Here is a 26829-nt window from a genome sequence, read left to right as displayed (position 1 = left end):
TAATGAGGAACATCGGACATGAAAAGATCTTAGTCACAAAATTAAGTGTAATCGATGTTCTTACCTCTTCAAGAGATCTCTTCATTGAGCCCATACCTACTAAATAAACATCAAAATACTAAATGAGATGTATACAACATCTTTCGAATTTCTCCCCGGATAACCCCAAAACTGCTTGAGATAATTCAATATTTGAACTCTTATACGGATATTATGTTAGGAGTGTAGAAATTTCCTAGCCTGATCGCAGATTTTGATCAATATTACAGAGTGCAAGTATTACCGACTTTAATGACAAACAATATTATTCCAATCCTACAGATTTCTATCTAAATCTTGCGATTTGTTTTGAAGAGAGTGGCGATTGCCTATACAGATATGATGATTGCTAACTCCCTAAAATTATGTATCACAACGCCCATTCAGAAAGTAGCCCAGTACCCAAACGCGCGCCAAAACAGCAAATATACACAAAAAGATAACATTGGCTTATATCCTTTGTGCTTCAGCTCGAAACGCCAACTGTGATCATATAATTTTAAGGTAGCGAGAAAAGGGCAATTTATTAGCGGATAATTTCCGTCAAGATTACACAACACGGTGCCGCCGGGAGATTTCGGATCTGATATGATTATCAGAATCACAGACGACTTTCAATACCCGCGAAATTCTCCTCTCCCGGCCAATGTGCTTCAGGCCAGACGTATCGCATTGCTTCCCAGATGTGTCTAGTCGCAAGTTAGTCTTCAAATGAGAACAGATGAATGGATGAGATGATAGAGGAAATAAGAGCCATACCTGACGTGGATGATCTCTAGGCCATCCTTGACTTCTTGCGGAACGTCTTTGATACTAAATCGTGTTAGTGTGCTGGCTAAGTTGAGAGGAGAAATACTTACTCCTTTCTATTGTGTGCTGGTAATAATACAGTCTTGACACCGGCACGGAGAGCTCCAATGAGCTTCTCCTTGATACCTCCTACGGCAGTAACACGTCCACGTAACGAGATCTCACCCTATAGAAGATATTAGTGCCCGTGAACATACGAGTATTGCATACTGAGACTTACCGTCATTGCCATAGTTGGGGGCACAGCCTTGCCGGAAAACAACGAAATAAGTGCAATAGTGTGTGCCATACCGGCAGATGGGCCATCCTGGTCAATTCATTAGCGGATTATAACACAGCATCATGGGAAAGCAAACCTTTGGGATAGCCCCTGAAGGACAGTGCACATGGATACTCCTCTTCTTCATGATGTTCTCCGATGGGTCATGCGTCAAACCCAGCTCGTACGCATGAGCTTTCACCCAGCTTAGTGCTACCTCGACACTCTCTTTTAGTACATCGCCCAATTTCCCTGTTAGCTGCACGCTACCGCTCCCTGGCATATCGGCCACTTCGATGAAAAGAATACTGCCGTTCCCACCAGAACTATAGGCCACGAGACCTGTGACTATCCCTGGACGACTGTTCTTGTAGTTAGTGTTTACATCCTTACAAAAGCTTAAGTAAGGTAGTCTCAAATCTTGGAGACCAAAGATAGTAGATGGAGGGCAGACCTTGTCTTTTCGGCAATTTCTTCATCAAATTTTTCAATACCCAGGATTTCCTCGAGATCTTCCACCGACAGCTTTGGTTTGTAATTTTCTGTAGAACTGGTCAGTATTCGCTGGCTAGGGATCATGCGGAAAGAGCCTCTACCTGTATGTCCCGAGTCCTTCGCCTCCGCATATTCTACCGCCTTGGCACGGCATACGGATCCAATCTCGCGCTCAAGGTTGCGGACACTAGGAGTTTAGGTGGTCAGTGAAGTTACTACAATTAGCCTTGACAGTGGCAAGATTATACAAGTAACGTAGGGAAGCTTCGGTCTATAGGAAAGGGGAATTTAGGGCCATCAATGCTTACCCTGATTCGCGAGTGTAGGATTCGATGATCTTGGACACAACATCCTGGGTGAACTCGACTTGCCCATCTCCGAGCCCATCTACACAGCGTTAGTGGCCGAATACAATATTCTCAGCTGATTGTGAAGACTTACTAGTGCGAATCTGCTTTGGGATTAGATGCTGCGAGGCGATATGTCTTTTTTCAAGAGTCGTGTATCCTGACAAGCTAATAGTTTCCATACGATCAAGTAATGGTGGCGGGATGGTATCTAAACTGTTCGCGGTGGCAATAAAAAGGACTTTGCTAAGATCGATTGGTATGTTGACATAATGATCCGTGAATGTGTGATTTTGTTCTGGGTCTAGAACCTCAAGCATGGCAGCCGATGGGTCGCCATGAAAGTTAGAAGTGCTACAAAGAAGTCAGCTACAGAAATGCCTACAGACAACAACGTTACTTACCCAACCTTGTCAATCTCATCAAGCAGGAAGACAGGATTTGCCACACCGACCTTTTTCAGGCCATTCACTATCAAGCCGGGCATTGCTGCCACGTATGTTCTGCGGTGACCTCGAATTTCCGCCTCGTCCCTGACGCCGCCGAGAGAAATCCGATGGAATTTTCGTCCCAACGCAGTAGCAATTGACTTTGCTAGACTAGTCTTGCCTACACCAGGAGGGCCAACAAGGAGCAGAATTGGCGATTTGTCGATTGTCCTCTTGCTTTTGAGAATTTCAACCTTAGCAGTTGAATTCTCTTCGTCAACTTTGGCAAGTTGTGAATTAACATCATCATTGATACTTTGTTTGAGTTTGAGAACCGCCAAATACTCAAGTAATCTCTTCTTGACCTTTTCCAGCCCATAATGATCATCATTGAGTTGTTTACGGGCCCTCGATAATGTATCGACGCCAAGTTGATCTTCAGTCATCTGAGACCACGGTATCTCAATCAAATTTTCCAGATAATTCCGACAGACTTGATACTCTGCCTGAGCTGGTGCCATTTTCTTCAACCTCTTCAGTTCTCGGTCGGCGACTTTGGCGGCTTCAGGGGTCATCTTTGCGCTATCAATCTTTTTCTTAAGCTCCTCCATTTCGTCTGGTTCTTGATCATCATCCTGAGACCCACCATTACCTGCTGTACCGGGAGGTAGTGGCGCGCCCGACATTGATGGTCTTCGCATACGATGTCCATTTACATTATTGAATTGCTCGATATCTATGTTTGCGGGGATATTGGAGGTTGTGACTGTGGTTATTTTGACGTTATTTTTGATAGTGCTGACTTGACGTTGAAGTAGAAGAATTGCTCGTTCAAGGCGATCCTTAGTTGAGAGCGCTGCTAAAACCAGTAACTTTTCCTCCAATGATCCCTCAACCACATTCGCCATAAAGTCTGCCAGAATTCCGGCCTCTGATACATCCTTCTTCGCTATGTATACTTCGAGGCGGCGTGCAAGCACTGGGGAAAGCCCACCAGATGTGCGAGGTAGAAGGGATGAAAGTCGCAAAAGGGTCAAAAGTTCTCGTGATAGTTGTTTAAGATGTGCGAAAAGCCCTTGGACGGCTACATCTTCAGTAGGCACATCTGCAAAAATTTAGTAATTGTCATGTCTCGATAAACACGATTTCCCTTACCTTCATCATATAAATATGTGACTTCTCCTTCAAGGAATGGCCTCTCTTGTGTTATCCTATCCACCTTGATCCTGGCTACACCCTCAACCAACAAGGCGAATTCCCCGGAACGACCAGTTGTGCCTTCAACCCCCGATATTTTAGCAGCCACTCCATATCCAAACAGATCATCCTTCGTAGCTCTCGATGGCTTAATATCTAATCGTTCTCTGGGTTGTGGGGTTTGCTCATCTCCAGTAATCATCTTTTGTCCATCTTGAGTGAGGAATGGCGAGTTCAAAGGAACGCAGGCAATATTGACATTATCCAATCGCTGACTCGGTGTAGTTGAGGCTGCTCTGCTATAGACCCCGGAGAGCAAAGCTGGAATATCTTGCCGTTGACCAGATACTGGAATGCGAAGGACTACTCCAGGGAGGAGAACGGTTCCTTTCGCCAAGGGAATGATGGGTAAATTTGCGGTCTTCACGGGACCCATACTCATGTTGCCGACAGTGTGTTGATGACAAATGTGTGTATTCTCGTAGATTTGATGAAAAGTTAAAGATTGTATGTATCAGTTGTTGTTAATTGTTCTCAATGGGATATAATCAGTGGCTTTGTGGCAAGAATGCTTCATCAATAATGCGAGCATCAGTAGAGATAAGGAGCCGAGGTTCGTCATGGTGTACGGGGAGTGGATGTGGATGGGATGGTGTAAAAATGGCGGGACTCAATTCCTTTTCCGTTCGCTGTGTTTTTATTCCCCACCAACAACAACACGATACATGTATGTCTTAGAAAACACATGAATTTTCTAGAGACTTCACCGATATTACATATCTCCTGTTTATTTCGGATTCGCTCCATTGAATAAATAATACATCCAAATATCCATCACCAGGGTATTCGATTGCCTTCAAAGTGCTATTCATACTTGAACTTGTCGCGTCGTTTGATTGATTTGTACCAGTTATGTAATTGTGTGAGCATGTTGGCCATGCCATTCATGATTTGAAAGCCTCCAAGTTTCCTGGGTATATACTAGGTATATTCATATCCATCCTTCACATGCAAGTATTCAAGAAGATCGTTTCTATTCTTTCTTCACCTCACTCGGTGACAAGCTCAAGTCATTTTGGTTGAGTAGCAATGTGATATACAGGTACACCGGAGTAAATCAGGAATGCTCTTTGCAGCAATGGCATATGGTTGATATCTAGCCAAACACTGTCAGCGATGTTTTGCTCAATCTAGTTTGTTCCTGCGGACTACAGCGCATACACATTCTTGGGCAATTCATCTGATGAGTCTAGCATTCGTCCTTCAATATACTACCCATGAGGAATCTTGTGGTAGTTCCTACAAACATGATAGCCAACCTTTATTCGTCAATCGTAGACGTAAACAATAGTGGGCTCGCCTCCGACTGCGGGTTCCGTGTCTTTTCTCCTGCATTGCAACTGTTTACCCTTTCTTTGCACTTTCGAAATGATGAATCGGGATACCGAACCATTCATGAATTTACTTATCACGCTTAGTTCCACGTAGCAAAAGCTCGACTTTGGGGGTCTGAGGTTTGAGCGGAAAGAATAAGAATATAATGAGTGCATGTTCTCTTGCATATCACTGATCCAATCCGATGCCATCTTCGCTTCAAAACGACGGTTAGAGGCTAGGCTAGACCATGGGTGGGTACAATAAACAGGAAGTGGCTATTTGATTTTACATCGCATCTGGGATTACATCGTTTGAAAAGACCGGCCTCCCCAAAACAATTCATGTGGGTATAGGGCACTCCGCAAGAGGTTGATATCGATCTGATCGAAGTGCGTGTAGGTTTGTAGCAACATGTAATAGCAATTGACACTTTGCTTCGATACCCTTTCGCGATTCCTTGTTGTATTTTGTCAGTTTGGGCGAGTATCAGATCACCCCCGGTCGTCTAAGATTATAAACGACAAACAGATCGTTAAATGAGTTCCATTCGGAATCCGTCCAAGCAAATTTCCAAGCCGAAACACGGCTTTTCAACGCGGCGAGGTATATAACAGACAACCTTACACATCAAGAACGTGAAGCCAACATGAGTTCGACAGAGAGTTGATCACACGAAAGAACTTAGAGAGGTCTAAATCTCCTGCAGTTCTTGAAAGCAGCTAGGATGGAAAGATATTGTGATGATGTTATTACAGTGCAGTTCTCGGTAAGATATCAGACTTTCGGGGGAGAGTTTTTACTTAACTCGTATACACTAGGATGAGTAATACCGAGCCTCGAAAGAAATCTCCAGATTGATGCTACTACAGAGTTTCGAAGTCAATAATCCACGGATGCCAAATTACTAAGCTTTTAGAACTTAGGATTCGAGGAACTTGGGACGATAAATACTGCTCAAGGTGGGGACTCGATTTCGATACTTTTCCATATGCACCCCTCATTACAATTCAAACATACCAATGTACCACTTTGGTGTGCTGAAACTGCAACAGCCACAGCCAGAGCACACTCTCGGTCTCATTCAATATTGGCTTCCATGGTACGCCACGAAACAGCATATATCTGTAGTTGTGTTGAAATTCGAAGAGCAAATGTCCAGGTTTGGGATATCTTAAAACAGTATGACTCTCTGATGACTCTAGAAGCACATTGGTTCTTGAATCGGTTCTTAGTCACCCTTCATATTTCTAGAACAAACGGCTTTTTCTTTCTTGAAGTACATGGTAAAAATAGACATCAATACTCAGCAGTACATAAGCTCGTACAAGGAATTGGAATGTGTTCTTTGCAGCAGGCAGGGGGGTTTGATGATTGATGGTACAGTAAGCTCGGGAATCACTATATAGCCGATCCTCCTTCATCGCAAATGCAGGTACCAATGGATCATAGCAACTGCATCAACGAATTACAATATAAATCTCCAACAATCAATCATTAAGTTTGATAATTGATACAACGTCTTCTTTGAAAAGTTTCAAGAATCTTGATTTGGCAATTGGTATATCAGGTTTTGATTCCATTCAACACGTTATCCAAAATTCTATGTTCCAGCTGCTGCTATACCAATAATAAACAGTGGCGAAGCTAAATTTCCAATTGAGGGTCTTTGGTTACATCTCACAAATCCCACAGCCTCTTTGAGAAATCATACACGACTCTCTACAAATGATTAATTTTGTCCTGTGGTTGCATCCTTCGCTCGCGATCCAATTGGGTTTGTACGTGTTCAGAGAAATAAGTGTTTGATGATGTAGAAATAGATATTGTCGTGGGATTCTGGCCCCCGGATTTTTTTATTCTTCTCTTCTGAGTTGCGGCGTAATCAATGGATCGAAGTACTCATTAAAGCTTACTTATTTTCATTTAAGATCTTCCATGCTCTCTGTCATGTACTTTTGAAACCTTTTCGACCTTTCTTGTTATTTCTTTTCTTTGTCGTTCATTTTATCAAGCTCTCTCGGTCGTTACGTCGTGGAGTCTTTAATCTCTTTCCTTGTCATGTCTCCATTGATAATAATTTTATTCTCTACATTGTTTGGAGTTACAAATGCTATACCATGGGCCGTAGCTAAACAGACAGCTACGTATAAGGGAGATGAACGGTCCCCACGACCGACTAATACGATCCTAGAGCCTCGTGACCTGTTTAAGAGAGGCTCATTCGATGTCGATATATGTGGTTGGATTGGAGGAAACAAAGCTCAGTCAGTGGGTTTGCGCAAGTGGATCTTCATGTATTCACGATACTTCGTATGGAGTGATTGGATGCTGTCCAACCTCGTCAGCTGGATCGGACCCGATTCCATGTACGGATGGATTATATACCTCTTGTGTCGACCATAATAGTGCTGGATATGCTTCGAATTCCTTCATGGTTAACAATGGCATCTTAACATGGTTAGTGAAAATGTACGATATATGAAATAAATTTCCTAACACGTTCTCAGCCCTTCGAATTCAAACTGTTACAAGGTTAATTACCCGGAAAACTACTCGCAATTTGGATGTGGCCCCTCCACTGCAAACGTCACAGCAGTAACCACTTTTGCTGGTCAAGCGATAGATGATAACCTGCAGATTGTGTATACTGGAGTGACTTTCAACCCAACAATCACAATTCAAAATCCTAGTAATTTTGGAGCAGCCACCTCGTTTCCATCTTCAACGACTGCAACTCCAACACAGTCAACAGCTTCGGCTACTGCTGGGAAAGGGTCATTGACTCCTTCAATCCCAGAATCAACAGGTTCAGCAGCTGCAGCATCGAAGGGAAGCTCAAATACTGGGGCGATAGTCGGTGGAACGATAGGTGCTCTGATTGTAATCATAGGAGCATCTATAGCAGCATTCTTCCTTATTCGTAAAAGAGGAAACAAACGAGAATCAAGCATTCCTCAGGGTGTCACGTCTCCGTGAGTCTCTAGCAAATCTTGTGCTCTTCTGAAAGTAACTAACTCTTTCCAGTCCGCGACCATCAAAATCAACCTTTGACGCAGTTCCCAACCCAACGCCATCTCCACAACCGATTCGCTCTCCAGTTCCATTCGGAAATCATTCCCCGCCACCTCACAACTATTCCTCTCAAATGAGCAGCACCAACAACCTAGGCTATGCACCTGTTTTTCAATCTCCTTATCATCGGCCTACTACACCTGCCGGACATGACGCACCCGTTGAAGCACCAACTCCTGATCTTTACGCCCGCAACTTTCGCTCTCCATCTCCTATACCAGATCGAGATCCATTCCAACCACCGCACTCCGAAATACTTCCACAGTCCTATGACCCGACTCGAACACGTGGCCCACCCTCTTCAGAACCTTACCATCCATCTCAATCTCCCGAACCTCAAATATATTATCACTCCTCTTCCCCTGAGCCACAAGCTCTCCGTCCCCGCCCTTCTCGCTCCCCACCACCTGTAAGCACGTCTCCGGCCCCAGCCCCAGCTCCAAGCACAAACGCTTACACTCTCCCACCAACTACCGACCTCCCACCCCTCGATATCATGGAAGATATCCAAACCCCCATCGCCCCCAAAGCCTCCCAAGCAAACTGGCACCTCGCTCTCACAGGAGATCGACGCACCTACGCCCCCGCCGACGGCCCCTCCACTTCCGCCGACCACCAGCACGAACCCATGCCCGCCATGCCCGCCCTCTACGCCGACATAACAAGCGCCATAGGCGCCGAATCCATGTCACCCCCCGCAGACTCCTTCCTCACACGGCAAATATCCGACCCCAAACCCCCCGGCACCCGTCGCAATTTCTCGCGCAAAGGTCGCGCCGAAAAAGAAGGCGCCGAACATCAAAATAACAACCAGAATCAAACCTCAAATCAAACCTCAGAAACAGAAGAAGAAGCAGCACTAAGCAACAACATCCGTCAATCCGGATGGGTACCCTCCGGTCTCCGCACGAGAAATAGTCCGTCCCCGCATTCTGCACCGAGGATGCCAGATCGAAGGTCTCCTGTACCAACACCTATAGCAAGTCATCCTGAGGCGTCTATGCAGAGATACCCGATCACTGATTCCCGGGACGAGGAAGTGCGCATTGCCTATAATCCGCATGCGGGTGTGAATGTGGGACATGGTGGACCGCCGCGAGGCATGGGGATCGCGAGAAAACCGACGCCGGTGGTTGATCCGAATGTTGTGGAGGGGGGGTGGTTGTAGAAAAATGTTATTTTTGGGGGGGAACATGGGGTGTAGAGGGAGGTAGAGGAAATGGAATCCATACGAGGGCTTTCTTTGATATCCATGGATATATAGGTAGTATATCGCATTCTGTACTCATCGCAGATTAGTTGGGTGGATAGCGAGGCTTGTATGCATTCATGAATTGGATCGGGTTGGGTTGGGCTGGAGCGGGAAATAATATATACTTGTATATAAACTTTCATTTGCTCTCTCGCACTTATGCAACACTGTGATTGGAATCACTGGGGGAATCAACGGGGGAATGAATGATGTAGCAACAGAAAATATGATTTCACAAATGTAATATCACTCGGGTCCAAAATCATAAAGATCATTTGTATCCATATCTCTCCAGATTTTGCGTCCTACATTCCTACATATGCTTTGTCAAATTCAGCGGCTACTATTGTTTTCTCAACTTGTGAATGTGTTATTGATCAAAGTGAGCCTGAACGGTGCACACAACGAATCTGCTCCAGCTCCAGCTACATGACTACCAATGGAAATGAATCCTCGAGTCTCTGAACTTTTCCACTGTACATAAAAGTCCCAATGCATGATCGATCGTATATTCTACTGAAACACGGGGCATAGAGACGTGCTTTTTGAGACAAATTGATCGGGAGTCATGATACCACTAAACTTCCGACCACCCCCTTCACACACACAATATAAAAACTAGACACAAGACAGACACAAGCAAGCTCACTATAAAACCTAGTCGCCGCCACATTCACGAGAATTAAATGATCGTAGTATTCTCATCACCTTCGCCTACCAATCAAATACAAATAGCCGACCCCAAGGCAGCTGAGCTCACACTATCGTACATACAAACAATACAGAAATCCTATCATCCATGCTAGATTGTGATCACAAGTTGTTTCCCGACGAACTCCACAACAAGCACACAATTCATCCATAGATCTAATCAGCCATCATCCAAATCGATTCGAAATTTCCTTCCATACCATTTTCATTCCCACGCAACTAAGATGAGACTTCAGAAATTCAAGATGACAAATTGACAAGACACAGTCCTTGTTTACCGCTTGCTCTCATTTCATTAAACTCCAGAAGAAAATTCGAACTCGTTTCATTAAATTGTCTCGTCAAAAATTGCATCCTCCATAAATTTCGTCATAAAAGAATTATAATTCTCAACACCATACAGACCAATACAACACTTTTTGTTTTGTTTTAAATACCCTCATCTGGACTCAAGGGTTTCTGCGGCTGAAGATACGCGGTAGGGACTTTGGGTACTCGTGGCGACCGAGGAGGTTGTGAAATCCCTCTCCTTTCTGCTCGTAGGCTATCTCGAAAACGTTCATTATCTCGTGATCTACCCCCAGTGAGTCGTCGCATGCCTAATCGGGTACCGGCTGCAAGGGGCTTGATCATATTCTCAAGGAAAAATGACCCTTCTCCTGAAGTTGTTGCACGGTCCTCTTCACCATCCGAGAAAACATCTTCACTGAAGTCGTCGTCTGACATGTAAGTTATATTGGGATGACCCGATGATGTTGAAGGTGATGTCAAAGCACGCGCGTGTAGACTCGGTCTAGAGGTGGGGACGAGATTGAAAGCAGCCGGAGTCATGGCGTTATTTGATTCCCGTGATGGACGTAAATCAGCAAAGCCATTCTGAAACGTAGAATTGGTCGCTGAATGAGTGAGGGACTGATGAAGAATAGGTAGAGTTTGTTCGTCATACAACTGAGCCGCAGCGGAATCAAAATTTTCGCCCGAAAAACCAACTTCTGTTATGGTTCTCGATGACCTGCCATCGCTCGTGGGACTCTGCAGGCTATCTTCGAAGAAGTCGTCCAAGCTGTCAAGCTTCATCATAAGGTCACCAATATTGCCATCACCTCGAGCCTCATCCGACATCATAGTCTCAGTTCTCTCAGGTTGCGGGAAATAACCGTATTGGAAGTCATCCACATGAAATTCTACATCTGGGGTCGCAGCAACTTCATGATCCGTATTCTTGGTACTCTGGCACATGTAAAAAACAGCATGAACATTAGATCTTGTGATACTAGCTTGTTTCGCAGGCATCGGAATTGACCAGCCGGAATCCTCTGGGATGCCAAAGAGGCTCTGAGTGTTATCATATTCTTTCCTCATTGCCCTTGAGGAAGATCTCGTCATGCTCATACGCAGGTGGTGCTTGTCCATCGGAGTTCCAGTCATGGTCATGATCTTGTCTAGTACTTCTAGAGCTTCCATACAAAACTCTGTTTGAAGCAGTCTTAGCAGAGGCGAGATAAGATCAGGCCCATGAGAAGCGATCTCCGGCTTTTTCATGTCGATGTCAGGAATGATAGCACATAAAATGCGCATCGTCTTCAACTTATACCATGGTATGCTATTTGTTAGAGAGCCCATGACGAATGTCAAACTGCGGAATTCCCATTTCGGGAAGAACGACTCGCGAAGAGCAGAAACTAGTTGCGCCAGGAAATCTTTGCTAGAACGGTAACGCGATCCAGCGAACCCAATAAGAGCCCGTGAGATAGTGCTACAGCCTTGCGCTTCTGCAACACCTGCGAGGATCTCGGCAGTTTGTATGCTTTTCTGATCAATATTTGGTTGGTCCATAGCATTTAGAAAGCCAGGGAAGTTAGCCAACACCGCAAATAACAATCGACTATCGTCTCCGATAAGCTCGTCGCTCGGCAATGTAACGAGCTTATTGAGAGTTGCGAGTGTCATATCAAGACAGGCTGATGAGCGAATACCCTTGTAAACCAAAGCTTGAACTCCTCCGAAGGAACCTTCCCAGTTCGTAGGTCTTCCCTCAGCAAGTAAATCTCTAACAGAGGGGTCATCCAAGTCAAGTTTTGCAAGAAGTTCTTCGAGCATATGCCCAGCTTCTAAAAATTCTTGTTCATTTATCGTATCCAGACAAGCACATGTTGTCCAAAAGAGTTGAGGGAAAGTGAGTAAGTCAGCAGGCTCGAGTTTACGAATGAGCGTTCGTAATGTTGTGAGTATCTCAATAGAAAATAACTGAGTAGAATTTTCCAAGTCGGCAATGGTATTTGAAAGTCTTATCAACATATCAGCAAGCATAGACTGGTCGAGTGAAGTGAGAGTGCATCGAAAAACCTGGAATGATCGACATGCAAGATGTCGGACAGGACAAGATGTTGCCCAAGTCAACGATAACTTGGCCCACTGCTCTTGAATTCCAGGATATTTCACTTCAAAATCCCTCACTACCTCACCGGTGAGGAGCTCCATACCTGGAGGAACTTTGTTCTCTTGGTCGTATACCTTGCCGCTGTTATCGTCGTAATGCCAGATAACTTTGTGATCATGACGGCGAATTGACTCAATAAAATCCTCGATTGAATTCTTACTTGGGTTAGTACTCTCGTCATCAATCTGAGAAATTACCAGCTCATGTATCAAATGAATCAACATTTCTCGAGCTTGTTCTTGTACCAGCGGTATGTAATGATCCCAGAGGACAGTCACTACTTGCAAAAGAAGAGGAACATTGTCTGCTACAAGCTGAACAGGTGATACCATCAAATCGACGAGTAGTATGAGAGATAGTTGACCCAACGAGAGTCCTGTTTGTTTATTTCCAATCGGCAACGCCTCCGAGAGTTCTGCCATATACGGCAGCTTTCCAACATCAGGTGGAGGTGGCAAAAACTCGCGTTTCTCATTGGGAACCATCGCTTTCGGCGTGATCTGCATCAACAAAAATTCCACAACTTTACCGCCAGCAGGAGTACTGGACAAGAACACCACAATTTGCTTTGCATACTCCACAAAATTTTGTTCTCGCCTGTCGAGGCACAATGACATGATAAAATCTAGTACTAATTGAACATTCCCAGCGTGAGGGCCTGTGGCAAGCGCTTGCCACAAAGCCTGTACTTCATTGTGAAGAGTGCTACTGCATCTAATCGTTATCTCAAACAGATTTGCCAACAGAACATACGATTGCGCAGTTGGGCCGCCATTCGGATCCAGTTGTAGTTCTATGATTTGAATCCACGGCAGAATAGCGGCAACCATATTTCTTTGTGGCCCAGCCTGCAGCTCTTTGAAATACATAGTGAACTCAGAGAAAATCAAAAATGCCAATTCGGAATGGTTGGTTGACAATCGTTTCGATATTTCGAATTGGGCGAGCTTGTAAACTGCTTTTGTTTTATCTGAAATGCTGATGTCAAAGTCTTGTATTTTAGAACTTCGTTGCTGTCTCTCCTCTAAAGCACGAAGTATACGGGCAGACTTGATGCGGATATCGCCCAATTCGCTTCCAAGTGTATACAGTCCAATACCCAGCAATCTCCAGAAGGGCATTGGATAATCCGGATACTCAATGAGCACCTCGGTCACGACTCCAAAATAGCTCTGGAGTACTTTGGCTGCTTCCGCAAGATAGCACCTCGTGATAGAATGCTCTAGAAGGTAGGGAAATTCCTTGTTGTGTACTATCAAGTTTTTCAAAGCTCGTCGCCCGATAACATGCATCCGATCACTGCCAGTGTTGAATATAGTATCCACCCAGGAGAGCATACGTCGAATGTCGAATTGCAGATTGGCTCCACTTTCTGTTGTTATGCTGACACGACCTCCACATAATGCAGCCATTGCGCTAAGAGCTGCAGTTCGAAGGTTCCTTTTCTCGATTTCCATGGCAGCCGTTACAACTCCCCGTTCACCAAGTGATTGTTGGTTAATCATGGATTGTCTCATATTGTCTTCTCGCTGTCGTATCTGATTCTGATTCGGGGAATAGCCGCACCAGTCCTCCATAAGAGCAAAGGAAGACTTCCTGGACTCGAATGTCATCCACCGAGAAGGGTCTTTGGTAAGATTGATACCCTCAAAGAGCTCTTCCATCAATCCACAGTAGTGACGACGGAGCTTTTGGAACTCCCAATCCAGCTGAACCTCTCCGTCCATGAGGAAAATTTTGAGGTCCTTTGTGTAGATGACAAGGTTGTTTAGGATCCAATCGTCTTCGTAGATCTCCTTCTCTTTCAGGAACGAAGCTGTTAATTTGTATACATGAGTGACTTCAGTTCTTAGCAAATCAGTTCTTCTGTTTCGTCTAGGGCTACTAGAACTCCGTTGATGAATACGAGCGCGTGCATCATCGTTACATCGGCTTACTACTCCTTGTAGTTCTTCTAGTAGTGTTTTGTAGATATTAATGTTGATCGCTCCAAGTGCCACGACCACTGCATCTCGAATTGAAGCCGGACCCACTGAGAGTAATGGAATAAGGTACTTGAAGAGAATCCTTGCGGAAGTGATTTTCTCTAATGTTTGATTTGGCTTCGACCCCTTTCGATAGTGTTGCGTTATTGGCGGCGATGATTGCTGCTGGCCACCCTTGTCAGAGAGCGTGGTGCATGCCACGATGAGATAAAGTTTCCACTGTTCAATCAGTACTTCTGGTGGAGTGGTTGATGATCTTGACAATAAACGGCCGCTTCCAGTGTCGTAGCCATATTGCGGGCCACGATTTGCTTCTGATAATACAACGATACCTCGGTACATCTGAAGGATTCGATTGCAAATTAGTTCGCGTCCCAGCGTCACAGCGAACGGACAACGATCGTAACTGATTCGTATCAAATTTGGAAAGATTTTGAACCATAGAGTTGTGTCGTAAGACACATCGCTGCTGCAAAGCTCAATCAAATCACTCTCATTCCTTTCTGTCAGGTCTGTCTTCTGTAAGCCACGTTGTAATCTACTTCGCTCTGCAACAGACAAGGTCTCGTCATTGAAATCCATTACTCCTTTGGCATCCCCTTCAAGAATATGTATCAGTCGGCCATTATCCTTACCCAAAGCAGTGTCAAATTCTGTGATCAGGCGCAAGACTGTGACTGCAAAGGCACGTACTCGCCTTGACTGTGAACATAAGAAGAACAAGCCATGCGACTCAACCTCGTCAACATGTGCCCAGATCCCAGATAGATCTAGTTGAACGCCCCTCTTATCGGCTGAACCATCTTCTGAGATATCTGATGCAGCGTCTTTCATTTTGTTTTTGATCTCTTCAATCCAGATCTGAAGTAGCTCCACGTAGAGCTTCAAAGTATTCTCGATGTGACCAGGGCCAAGCATCCCACCATCAGACATGGTAGAATATCTGTCATCAAAAGTGAAGATAAAACGAGCAAACCCAATAGTCACTGGCTGAGCGTGAGACTGTCTAGCGATTGATTTCAAAGACTGTGCCGATGACTCTGCAATATTATACTGCACGTGAGCGGTGCCGGTGCAAAGAAGATTCACGAGAATGTTAAATGGTATATCGGCCGATAAACACCTAGGGAGTGCTTGCACTGCAACATGCAATAGCTCGTAGAATCCTTGTTTTTGCTCTGACGGAGTTAGGTGGTCGTCTCGGCGAAAGTTGAAGCTCTCAGCCAGTGGAGTTTTGGGTATGGGTCCATTGAACTTTTCATCCAATACGGCTTGACCCCCAAAAGTATTGTCGCAAATGATAGTAATTTTTCCTAAAATTTCACAAAACTTTGCGTAATATTCTTTGGCAACGTCACCGAGAGTGTTAGTAATCACGGGTCGAGAAAGTCTTTCTTCGCGGTTGGGAACTACTAGAGATGGGGTAATGGGGCTGCGAGGTGCTGTCATAATGGGTGAAGTCGGCATCCTTTCGAACACCGGCAACGGTGAGTAGTGCTGTGGAAATGGCGGACAGCCTTGTTCGCCCTTCTCTAGATCTGACATGATGGCAAGAAAAGCTCGAATCCCTACAACCATTTTTTCTGGTTCTAGCTGTTCGACTTTGAGTTCCCGCCCAGAAGCGAACAAATCTGCATTGATTAAGGGGAAGACTATCGTTCGGAAGCAGAAATCTTGATACTTAAAGCCAATGATGCGTATAATCTGGATTAGCGGTTCGATGATTGATGAATCCGTTGAGATGTAGGACTTCTTTCCAGGAGGTAATACAAGTCTCATGACATCTTCTAGCTTTTTGATTGTGGCATTTGTAGGTTCATTTGTGCGATGCAAATAGGTCCAGACAAGCCTCGAGATCACCTGTAGACAAATTGGTCTAGTTCTTGGTTCCTTCATTTTTGCCTGCAGGGGTAATACTAGCTGTAGCCATTGTGTTGAGAAGGTATCTGTGGGCGAAACACAGAGCAACGTCGCTGTCAGTGGAAATGCAACAGCCCAGTGACGAGGTTTAATAAACATCGAAGCCAGTCTCGGACCTATGGTTGCTAACACTTCCGTCCACTTCGGCATATTGAGCTCCGTGTTTGCTGTGGCAGCAATTGGCAAAAGAAGTATTTCAAGCGCCATACAATAGGCATATTTTAGTTGTTGCCCATGAGATTTCAGAAAGAATTTACCAAGATTAATCATGAAATCGCAAGATTGATCCCACGCTTCCTCAGGATATGTCTTGAGACGAATGTGCTTCATACCACCGAGAACTAAGACCATTCGCCCTTCGATATCCCTGTTTACTGGACTTTTGATCACTAGATCCTTCTGCGACTTCTCGAGGTCTGCTATGAAGCGATCAGTGACACTATCAAAATTGATCTCAGCCATAACGCCAAGCAATTGACTGAACAAAAACCAGTTGGCCATCTTGAGAGGCGAGGTACTCAGTTGATCTGCATCGGCGATCTTCAGTTGTCCGAAGATAATTCCTTCTAGCTTTTCTTCCATCTCAGGAGTTATACGAGCCAAGGTACTTTGGCCAATGACTTCCATTAAGACTCGGCACAGTATAAATATTGAAGCAGTTGATCGTCGTTCTGCTTGGGCGACAAACTCTTGCCGCGCAGCGATAGTTGGCAGACCAGCCATGAGATCGTCTTGGTGCATATGAGGCGGCTCAGTGTTCCTCCGCGGGAGTTGACCTGGGAGTAAATTGCCGCGAGACTATAGGGTTTCATGAGCAACGGACATAAACACTTGGGAATTTCAAGCATACCTGTTGAAGCTGAATCCTAGCCTCGTTGGCAGCGTCACTCTTGTTCTTTCGCCATAGCATCATTGAATCAATAAGAGGCTTAGGTTTTTGGCTTGCGATATGACCCAAAGCAGAGATCAGTTGATCAAATGCCGGGTCTACTCCCATTCCGCATATATGTTCAATTTGAGGTTCTGGGTCCAGTGGTAAAGTAACACACTGTGAGATCTTTTCCTCTGCTTGCGCAATAAACTGGAGCATGACATTAGAAATTATGCCAACAAAATGGTCAAGGAGAACTGACTGAAGTGAACAAGACATGCAGAGCATACTCGCCAACAGTTTTCAACTCGTCCTTATGATGTCTTGAATGGGAATGATGATGCGCATGATTTCTTCGACTCCTCCCACTATTACTATTACCACGCTCCATATTTCTCTGCGCGCTGCCTGATGGCGCATTTTCGGCCGCTGAAGGGCTCCGGGAGGGGACAAATGTTGTATTCGAGCTAAAAGAAGTGCCGCTGGTCATGCTGGATGCGCTGGAGGAGAAATTCGGATCGCCCATGACCGATGCATCTGTCCAATCTCCACCTGCAGCAGCAATCATCTGCGGGCTCAGCGGGCTTGTAGATGAACTCCCAAAGCTCCCATTCCTGGACCGCTGTATGCCATGAACGATGCTAGTATTTCGGTGATGGCTCTTCGCATCTGCATCTATCGATCCCCCTCTCGTACTACCTGTGTAGAGTCGCGGTGATAGATTGGCAGGCTGGGAAGGCGATTCGGAGAAAGCGGCCTTGAGTCCTGCGAAAAAGGACTGATTCGCACTTGGCTCTCGAGAGTGAACACCGGATTTCGAGTTGGTGGTATGCGAGCGTTTCAAGGTTGCAGGGTACGTAGTCACATCAATGTCGATGGGCGAGAAGTTTTCTGTTATACCTTCAGCACGAGGATCTGGAAATGATGCTTGAGAGAAGTATCAGCAAGGATGTGTCTCATATGTAAATAAGGGCTGGTCCCCTAAAAATGTAATGCGATGCTTTGCGTCAAGTTCTGAGGGTCGGGAAGTTTGAGCTAAAGCACCCTAACGGGCATGGTACTCACTCATTCTGTCACGGGATGTTGCCCATATAATTCTCCCTACATTCTCTACTTCCTTGTTCCTCTCATTGTTAGACCACCCAGCTGTGGAAATGTAGTTGCTTATATCGTCGCAGCTTCAATTGGTACTTTCTTTCAACGTTCTGATGTTCTAAATCTACGATTTGGAGAATATCGCGAATGTTCATAGTAGGTTATGTGTTAGCAGCCAATGATTGTCCAACCCCTGGAACAGACCCCTGATGCCGCTGAGCCAGCCCCAGCCCCAGCTCCAGCCCATGGAACATCTTATACGATGTAATAAATCGCAGAGAGAACAATCAATATATGTACGAATAGGTACGCACAGAACCATTACCTTGCACTTTCACGTGAGCTCAACAACAGCAATACGAGACTAGAATACGGACTATGCAGATTGTTAAACAAGTACCTAAGGTTATATATATTCAACTCAACACTTGCTACTCAGTTCTTCTCTGCATATCAATGATTCATGACTCGGTTGTGAGAATAACCTAACCTTGGAAGACTGACTACCTAGGAATCTTCAAAATCAGAATCAATAGTGCCTAGAACAACTACTACCTACCTAGTCATTAGATAGACTGCAATTATTCATGTCGTAGTGGTACGGAGTAGCGATGAGCTGGCTGGCACGGATCCTTCTCGTCCTTTGCCTTCCCTTTCACGTGCCCTCCCACGATTCGCCTAGAGAGCCGGGACGAGAGATCCCCAGTCTGTAATCGATAAAGGCTCTAGCTGTGTTCTAAGTTCTCGACAGCTATTTATTGATATCTCCGAATACCTGGGTAGATATACGTGCAGAATCGATTGCTGAATTTCCGGTGAATTCTCAGTTCAAGACATCTCGAACCTTGGAGGGCTCACCTATTAATACCTACTTCCCTATGCCCCTTTTGTTGCGAGGATTGACTAAACGGCTGAGATATCTCTTAACTCCATGTTGCACAAGCTCCAGGCGATATTGAATGTTTAAGATAGGTATCTATCTACTAGGTACCTAGGTAGGTATTGAGCAGTCGAGGAAGAAGTGAACCGATTTCTTTCCATCGTGTTGTGCGATCACAATAATGATAAGGTAGGTAGGTATCTGATAGACATATACAGAAGGATGTTGTAACAATCACCACCAAAGCAAACTGGCTCATGTCAGCAGCGCCTTGGTAAGATGACATGATTTTCCTCTCCAAGGATGCTGCACCACCACTCCATTCTCCATTTTCCTCGGAGTCAATATCAAAACCTTATTGAAGCTTCATGATATACCGGATCCGATGTTTTACCACAATTTTAAAAAGTTACTTCGTACTCGCATGATATTATCGTTCTAGATCTACCTACCTGGCAGTGCCTACATATATAAATAGACACGGACAATCAATCCCAACTCCGAGGACTCCTAAGGCCGAAAGTCAAAATCATAAAATTCTGTTGGTTCCACCAAGTTACGTTACCTCCCCCCTCCCCCCCAACGCGGAATATCGGATCTTCCAGCGGCCGGTACACGTTTTCCTGTGCAACTCGATGGCAATTAGCTCAGTGCCGGTATTTAATTCCGTACTCCTTATGGAAATATCTGTGGTGAGAGTAGTTTTACATGATGGAACGTTCAGATGCCTAGGTAGCTAGTTTCATGTTTAGGAGGACGGGTGTTGCGCAGAGACGCGGAAAGCAGCCGCTCATTCTCGTAGAACAAAAAAAACATTCAACATTGTAACTGTGATGATGCCATGAATGCTAGCTTTCGATTTGCTAGGGGTTGACATTTATCTCTCTCTATCGTACGAGATGATAACTATGATCCATGGACGGACTATCGGGGGCCCAGGAAGCCGGAGTTGTGTATGATTGACAGCCAGCCAGCCGAGCCAGCATCCAATGTACTTCGTACACACGGAGCACACAGCAAGACCCATAGAAGTTAGCCATCCATGTATATTGTAGAAGCAAACCACGAGCCACGGTTCAAATGGTACTTTGTTGAGATGCAAGTGTCAATCTAGTTGCCTACCTAGCTGGAGGTACTTGACTGAAAAGTTTTATATCTACACATCCCGAGGTCGGCTTCATCCACTGTCTTCTCCGGTCTACAACCACTTTGCGCCACTAATCACCAGCCACACCATCCAGCCACACCATCCAGCCACACCACACCTGCACCCATCGTTTCCAGGAACCTTCCTCCAGCTCCCGATTCCTAAGGTTGCCCGCAGGTGAGTCTTCCATTCCCGAGGTCACCACCACTTTCAAATTCACTTCGATCAACATTCAAATTACTTTCAAGGTTTTTTCTTCATCTTGTCATACTTTCGGCGCCTTTTCGGTTTCCGACACCTTCCGAAACCATTCAACCACGTTGCCTTTGCCTCCATTGCCTTTCCGCGATCAACGGGTTGACCGTGCCCTGGTGAAAAGTAAGAGAACAAGAGAACACTTCTCATACAAACTCGACTCGGCTAGGCTTGTGATTGATCGTCCTCAAGGATCCAAAAAGTTTACCGTAGTTACAACATACATTTTGTACATGTGTACATAGTAATTTATATCTGTCGACATCAAACCTTATCTCGTTTTTTTCTCAAACACAGTCAGCATAGCGGCGACTTAACTCACCGACTAGCCAGGTGTCATTTCTTCTCGGCTCTTGTTGGAGCATAAGTTCACTCGTATCCTCTCTGCCGTTTCTGCGGTTATCCTCTCATTCAATTTCCTCTGAACTGTCGGCAGATCTTCAAAGTTCAAGATGGGTGGACAACTTGACGTCCTGGACATTGTCGTCCTTGGGGTTCTAGCTTTGGGAACGATAGCATACTTTACAAAAGGAAAATACTGGGGTATCGTGAAGGATCCCTATGCTACCAGCTATGCCGCCACCAATGGAAACAAACCCACAAAGACAAGAAATATCGTGGAGAAGATGGACGAGTCCAACAAGAACTGTGTCGTCTTCTATGGTTCGCAGACTGGTACCGCAGAAGATTATGCTTCTAGATTGGCAAAGGAAGGCAAGAGTCGTTTCGGCTTGGAGACCATGGTAGCAGACTTGGAAGACTACGATTACGACAATCTCGATACCTTTGGGGAAGATAAAGTCGCAATTTTCGTACTGGCTACGTATGGTGAAGGTGAACCAACCGATAACGCTGTCGATTTCTATGAATACTTCATGAATGAGGATGTTGAGTTTTCTAGTGGCGAGAAATCGCTCAAAAACCTCACATTTGTTGCATTTGGTCTCGGAAACAACACCTACGAACACTACAACTCCATGGTCAGAAACGTCACAAAGGCTTTCGAGAAGCTCGGCGCTACAAGAATTGGTGAAGCCGGTGAGGGAGATGATGGTGCTGGTACTATGGAAGAAGACTTTTTGGCCTGGAAGGACCCAATGTGGACTGCATTGGCCGAAAAGATGGGACTCCAGGAACGTGAAGCTGTTTATGAACCGGTTTTTGGTATTACAGACAGAGAAGACTTGACAAAGGATTCCTCAGAAGTTTATCTCGGCGAGCCAAACAAGATGCATTTAGAGGGCACATCGAAGGGTCCTTACAACGCTCACAACCCTTACATCGCTCCTATCTCTGAATCCAAGGAGCTTTTCTCCGTCAAAGACCGAAACTGTTTGCACTTGGAAGTCGATATCAGTGGATCTAACCTCAGCTATCAAACCGGAGATCACATTGCAATTTGGCCAACAAATGCCGGAAGAGAAGTGGACCGATTCCTCAATGTTACCGGGCTTTCTTCCAAGAAGGATTCTGTCATTGCCGTCAAAGCATTGGATGCAACTGCAAAGGTTCCCTTCCCTACGCCAACTACATACGATGCTATAGTTAGATATCACATGGAGATATGCGCACCTGTATCACGTCAATTCCTTGCCACTTTAGCCGCCTTTGCCCCCAATGACGCCATCAAGGCCGAAATGGAAAAGCTTGGTGGTGATAAAGACTACTTTCACCAAAAGATCAGTAGCAACTATTTGAACATCGCCCAGGTTTTGCAGGAAGTTGGTGGTCAAGAAACGTGGAGCGCTATCCCATTTTCTGCTTTCATTGAAGGTTTGGGCAAGATTCAACCTCGTTACTACTCTATTTCGTCTTCCTCGCTTGTACAAAAGAAAAAGATCTCCATTACGGCTGTTGTCGAGTCAATCGATATTCCTGGAAGAACCGACGCTTTGAAGGGTGTTACCACAAATTATCTCCTTGCATTGAAACAGAAGCAACATGGCGACGACCACCCCGATCCTCATGGACTCACATACGAAATCACAGGACCACGCAACAAGTATGATGGCATTCACGTCCCGGTACACGTAAGACACTCTAACTTCAAGCTCCCATCCGATCCATCTAAGCCTGTCATCATGATTGGTCCCGGAACTGGTGTTGCACCTTTCAGGGCATTTGTCCAGGAAAGAGCTGCACAGGCAAAGGCTGGCGAGAACGTTGGACGAACAATCTTATTCTTTGGATGTAGAAAGTCTACAGAAGATTTCATGTACAAAGATGAATGGAAGGTGAGTAAATCCTCTTCCTCTCAGGAATGAAATAGAGGAGCAATTTAGCTAACATTTCACCAGGAATACGAAGAAGCCCTTGGTGACAAATTCTCGCTCATCACTGCATTCTCTCGTGAGGGTAAGGAAAAGGTCTATGTCCAGCACCGTCTCAAGGAACATGCCAAAGAAATCAACGATCTTCTCATGCAAAAGGCCTACTTCTATGTTTGTGGTGATGCCGCAAACATGGCTAGAGAAGTCAATACTGTTCTTGGTAAAATCATATCAGAGCAACGTGGCATCCCGGAATCAAAGGCTGAGGATGTTGTAAAAAGTATGCGATCCGCCAATCAGTACCAGGTATGTTACGCTTTTACTTTCCTTTCCGCATTGTCTACTGCTTCACCAAGTTTTCTGCCACTTCATTCGACTATCTAGGTGGTGGATTGTTATGATCGGAAAAACTCCAGTTCTGAGAGGGTTTTCCCCGATTTTATCACCTGCCGCACCGCGTTCAACATTTCAAGTCTTTCTTGTACAAACATAAACTAACATGATTATAGGAGGATGTGTGGTCATAAATACAACACTTATCGTTTTTACACACACCAATCTGTACCTCCAAAAAATTCACTCATCTTTCATATCCTACACTGTCATCAACCTCCCGAACCCACTACGCCACTCCTTTGTTCTTCGGCGGATCTTTCTAGATTTTTTTACTCCTCTTCGATAAATATCGTATCTGGTGTTAACCACCATGCGGTCATCCAGTTCGCCTGCACAGTTTGCCTCTACCATGCCTTGTACTCGCTTGCATGTTTGCTACCTCACGCGTACAAAATTATCAAGTCAGCAAATCGGATCAATTGGCTCAAAGATCTATCATTACTTGAGACTCGAGAGCAACGCAAACTTCGTCTTTTTTCCTTTTCAAAATCAAGCACAGTATTTGCAGTGGGCGGATCTAGACAAATTTAGATGGAGTTTGATTTTTTGACAAACAGATTGACCTACTCGAGGCTCGGTCGTTTGTTTGCAGGGATTGGATTTAGATTGTGATGGGTGCCCTTATCTTATTCACCCGGATGATTTCCTATTGAATGTTTTATGGATGAAATGGAGAGGATGGCATGGAACAACACGGAGGCTGGCTGGGATGGGACGAGAAGGTACGGGGAGGGGTAGGGAACCTTGTCGCTGGTTTATCATTTACAACCAGTACATTACTCACGATGCGCGCATGAGAACATAGAAAGCAGAACTCGCATGTAATTTTTTTAAGTCTCTTTTTCAATCGTTTTTCTTGTTAGATAAGTTGGGTGGTGTACCTACAGTACTTAGGTAGTCGATAAGCCAATTAGAAAGATTCAAAATTACTACTTTTGTATATGAATGGGGTACCTAGGTATATCCTGAGCTTGCGAGACGAATGATCTTTGCAAATTGTCTATCTAGGTATGTCGAGTAGAAGAAAACGTTGGAACAAAAGTCTAGAACCAGATAGATGCTATTAATCTGTAAATTATGTATGATACCTAGAAGAAATTGCTTAGAAACAGCCTCAAGGTATGGATGGATAGTTAGGTAGGTAGGTAGGTAGGTAGGTAGATGCCTTATTCTTATCAGAGCTACTTAGGTGGGTATCTGTGGAAGAGTATGGAGTAGGTAGGTAGGTAGGTAGATAGTTAGATAACTCTGTGGTTATTAATAATTGATGGTTAGCTGCTTGGTTTGTTATTGATTGATTTGATATCTTATATTTTATATATATACCTATCTAGGTACCTATATATACAAATTCCATACAAAGTTCACACAATATAGGTATCTATCTACCTACCTAGTACCTAGGCTTATAGGCTCATAGACTTCCTTTTCCAAACTTTTATTTATCCCCATCTTAGTACTTGGATATCTTGGATATCTTAGGTATTTAGGTATCTAGATAGGTAGATAGATAGATAGGTAAATAGGTAGGTAGGTAATGACTTATTTAAACCATTACTTTATAATAGTCTATACTAGATACTTAATCTCTTATAATCGATCTATAGATACTTATTATATAGATAGGTATGTACAACTAGTAGGTACCTAGGTAGGTAGGTATATAATTCCCCTTCTTTTCTTTTTTCAAACGTATAAACTGTATTTTATTCTGTATTTGAATATGGAATCGAATCGATAAGTTACTATTTCTCTATAAATCTCTTATAGAGTTATGATGAAAAAGAATGAGAAAGCATGATTGAAGTAGAGACTTGAGTGTTCAAGTGCACATATGCTCAAATGTACAAGTGTCTAAATACACAAATGCCAGTGATATGATATCACAGTACAACACACCATCCATCACTACCTATTCAGCAACCCCAAGAAATCGAGAAATTTCAGAGATATAATATCGACTGTATATCTAGATATCTCAAGAGGGTGTGTAGAAAAACAGCATATGTGTAACAAGTCGTTCGTGCACAAACAAGTAGTCTTCGCGGCTACCTCCGCGATTCGTCGTTTGTCTGTCACTCCTATTTCGAGCATCTAGGCGAGTCTAGACGCGGGAGGGACTGTAGCGACCCGAGCCGGGTGGTGAGTCAGATAGGATATTGTAGAAAGAATGGATATGAGGATTTTGGATTCTGGACTTGGGATGGTTGGTGGGTTGGGATGGGTGGAGAAATGGATGATTGATTGGAGGAGTGAATAGGTAGATGAATGGATTAGGAATTGATATGAATGGTCGACCTTTGTCAGAATGGACTAGGTAAAGCCAGAAGTCACTTTTAGTCACGACTAGCGCGCCGTTGTTTGAGTTGTATTGATGAGGGGTTGTATTGATGAGAGAGCAGGTCTTAACTGCAATTGGGTAGCGCAAGGCCAGACTTTCTTTTGGCTACGCGGATGGATGTATAAAGCTGCAGTTCTGATTGTATCTGGAACGCGTGGCCGAAGAGTAGTTTGGGCGAGGTGCATGGAAATTTGTATTAATCTTCAAGCTGTAGGTAGCATCCCGTGAGAAAGGGCCGACCTGTTGATCCGGTTTATTATTAAGCCGGGGTTTTGCACCCCTCGGATGGGAGGAAAGAGGGGAGCAACATTTTAACCTCGAAATTCTAGAATGGCCTCTATTCGATGCGTTTGTTCTTGGTTGTTCTTTACAGACCAGCCGAACATTCGAGTTTAGTTCTTTAGATGAGAAGTTCGAATCTCAGGGTAGTGTTATCGTAGGTGTATTGTCAGAGGTGCATGGGTAGGATTTGGCGGGGTGATCTTGTAGATTAGCAAGGAAGGCTTTCCCACATTGCGCCATGATTGTTAGCCATCAAGGCAGGATCGTCTGAAGGCCTAGATTGTGAAATCGAAAATTCTTTCAGCATCTACGATAAACTCGAGATCATTATTTGCTGAACCGTCATTCCATGATTGGCATAGGAATTTATCTCGCGCAAATTTCCATCTTCGGCTAGACACGCTGTTGGATTCAGGGTCCAGATCTACCGAAAGATTTAATTGCTTCTCCAAAATCTTCATAATCCGGAGCATCATATCCAGATAACGTAGAAATCTCCAATCCAGCGTCCCAGAAACCCGGATTTCCGTTCATGGAAAGTAAAGCTTGCGAAAATTTCTATAGTAACCGGCGATGGAATCAGAATTGTGGGTTGCAGATAGACAATCTACATCCCAACTTCTTGGTACGTTCGGCCGAGGAGGTTCCATCTTGATTATCTATCACAGATAACGTGGGTATGTCGTATTTCTCTGGAAACCATGTCAAGATGGGTGTCCTGAACTTGCAAGGAGGTTGGTGGAGAAAGAAAGAGGTCAAGGCGCAGAGAAGGGCGAAAGAAACACCTTGTAACTAAGAATATGCCGGGTAATAATCCCCGCAGTATCCGCGGTTTCTAGTAGCATCGTGTTTTACTCGGTTAATGTAAATGCGATCCAATTGAACTGAACTGTGGCATTTAGCCACAAAAATCAGTAGCATGTCTTGATCAGCAAATAATTGGATTTCAATGTCAAGGAC

The 26829-nt window shown here is 44.5% G+C and overlaps 4 protein-coding genes across 4 annotated transcripts; 2 read left to right on the top strand and 2 right to left on the bottom strand.

The window, feature by feature from the left end:
- Window positions 1–285: 285 nt before the first annotated feature.
- Window positions 286–4195, bottom strand: EAF02_008780 (uncharacterized protein). Its single transcript, XM_038904828.1, has 10 exons — window positions 3534–4195; window positions 2355–3483; window positions 2045–2304; window positions 1912–1990; window positions 1563–1790; window positions 1206–1470; window positions 1070–1156; window positions 900–1015; window positions 799–852; window positions 286–728 (listed from the first exon to the last, which is right to left on the bottom strand). Exons 1-10 carry the CDS (start codon window positions 4015–4017, stop codon window positions 641–643), a joined length of 2790 nt encoding a protein of 929 aa, XP_038755238.1. The 5' UTR covers window positions 4018–4195; the 3' UTR covers window positions 286–640.
- Window positions 4196–7176: 2981 nt separating this feature from the next.
- EAF02_008779 (uncharacterized protein) lies at window positions 7177–9192 on the top strand (the record flags this gene model as incomplete). Its single annotated transcript, XM_038904827.1, has 3 exons — window positions 7177–7409; window positions 7460–7924; window positions 7977–9192. 3 exons carry the CDS (start codon window positions 7177–7179, stop codon window positions 9190–9192), a joined length of 1914 nt encoding a protein of 637 aa, XP_038755237.1.
- A 372-nt stretch (window positions 9193–9564) lies between these two features.
- On the bottom strand, window positions 9565–19712 carry EAF02_008778 (uncharacterized protein). The gene is made up of 6 exons (XM_038904826.1): window positions 19157–19712; window positions 18858–19102; window positions 18269–18805; window positions 17466–18130; window positions 17183–17413; window positions 9565–17130 (listed from the first exon to the last, which is right to left on the bottom strand). Exons 3-6 carry the CDS (start codon window positions 18270–18272, stop codon window positions 10417–10419), a joined length of 7614 nt encoding a protein of 2537 aa, XP_038755236.1. The 5' UTR covers window positions 18273–18805; window positions 18858–19102; window positions 19157–19712; the 3' UTR covers window positions 9565–10416.
- A 1320-nt stretch (window positions 19713–21032) lies between these two features.
- On the top strand, window positions 21033–23377 carry EAF02_008777 (uncharacterized protein; the record flags this gene model as incomplete). The annotated part of the gene is made up of 3 exons (XM_038904825.1): window positions 21033–22814; window positions 22878–23156; window positions 23360–23377. The coding sequence occupies 3 exons, from the start codon at window positions 21033–21035 to the stop codon at window positions 23375–23377; spliced, it is 2079 nt and encodes a 692-aa protein (XP_038755235.1).
- Window positions 23378–26829: the final 3452 nt, after the last annotated feature.

The sequence above is a fragment of the Botrytis sinoallii genome (genome assembly GCF_014898435.1).
Source record: "Botrytis sinoallii strain Bc 23 chromosome Unknown BSIN_017, whole genome shotgun sequence".
Taxonomy (NCBI): Eukaryota; Fungi; Ascomycota; class Leotiomycetes; order Helotiales; family Sclerotiniaceae; genus Botrytis; species Botrytis sinoallii.
This window is presented reverse-complemented; position numbering and strand designations above follow the sequence as displayed.

Bases quoted from the DNA above. Each gene is read 5' to 3' on its own strand.
- EAF02_008780 (XM_038904828.1), bottom strand. From the start codon at position 4,017: ATGAGTATGGGTCCCGTGAAGACCGCAAATTTACCCATCATTCCCTTG. The intron at 1,991-2,044 runs GTAAGTCTTCAC...AACGCTGTGTAG, and splicing joins CCCAAAGCAGATTCGCACTA to ATGGGCTCGGAGATGGGCAA. The intron at 853-899 runs GTAAGTATTTCT...AACACGATTTAG, and splicing joins CCAGCACACAATAGAAAGGA to TATCAAAGACGTTCCGCAAG.
- EAF02_008778 (XM_038904826.1), bottom strand. The intron at 17,414-17,465 runs GTCAGTTCTCCT...GTCATGCTCCAG, and splicing joins TGCATGTCTTGTTCACTTCA to TTTATTGCGCAAGCAGAGGA. The intron at 17,131-17,182 runs GTATGCTTGAAA...GAAACCCTATAG, and splicing joins CTAGGATTCAGCTTCAACAG to TCTCGCGGCAATTTACTCCC.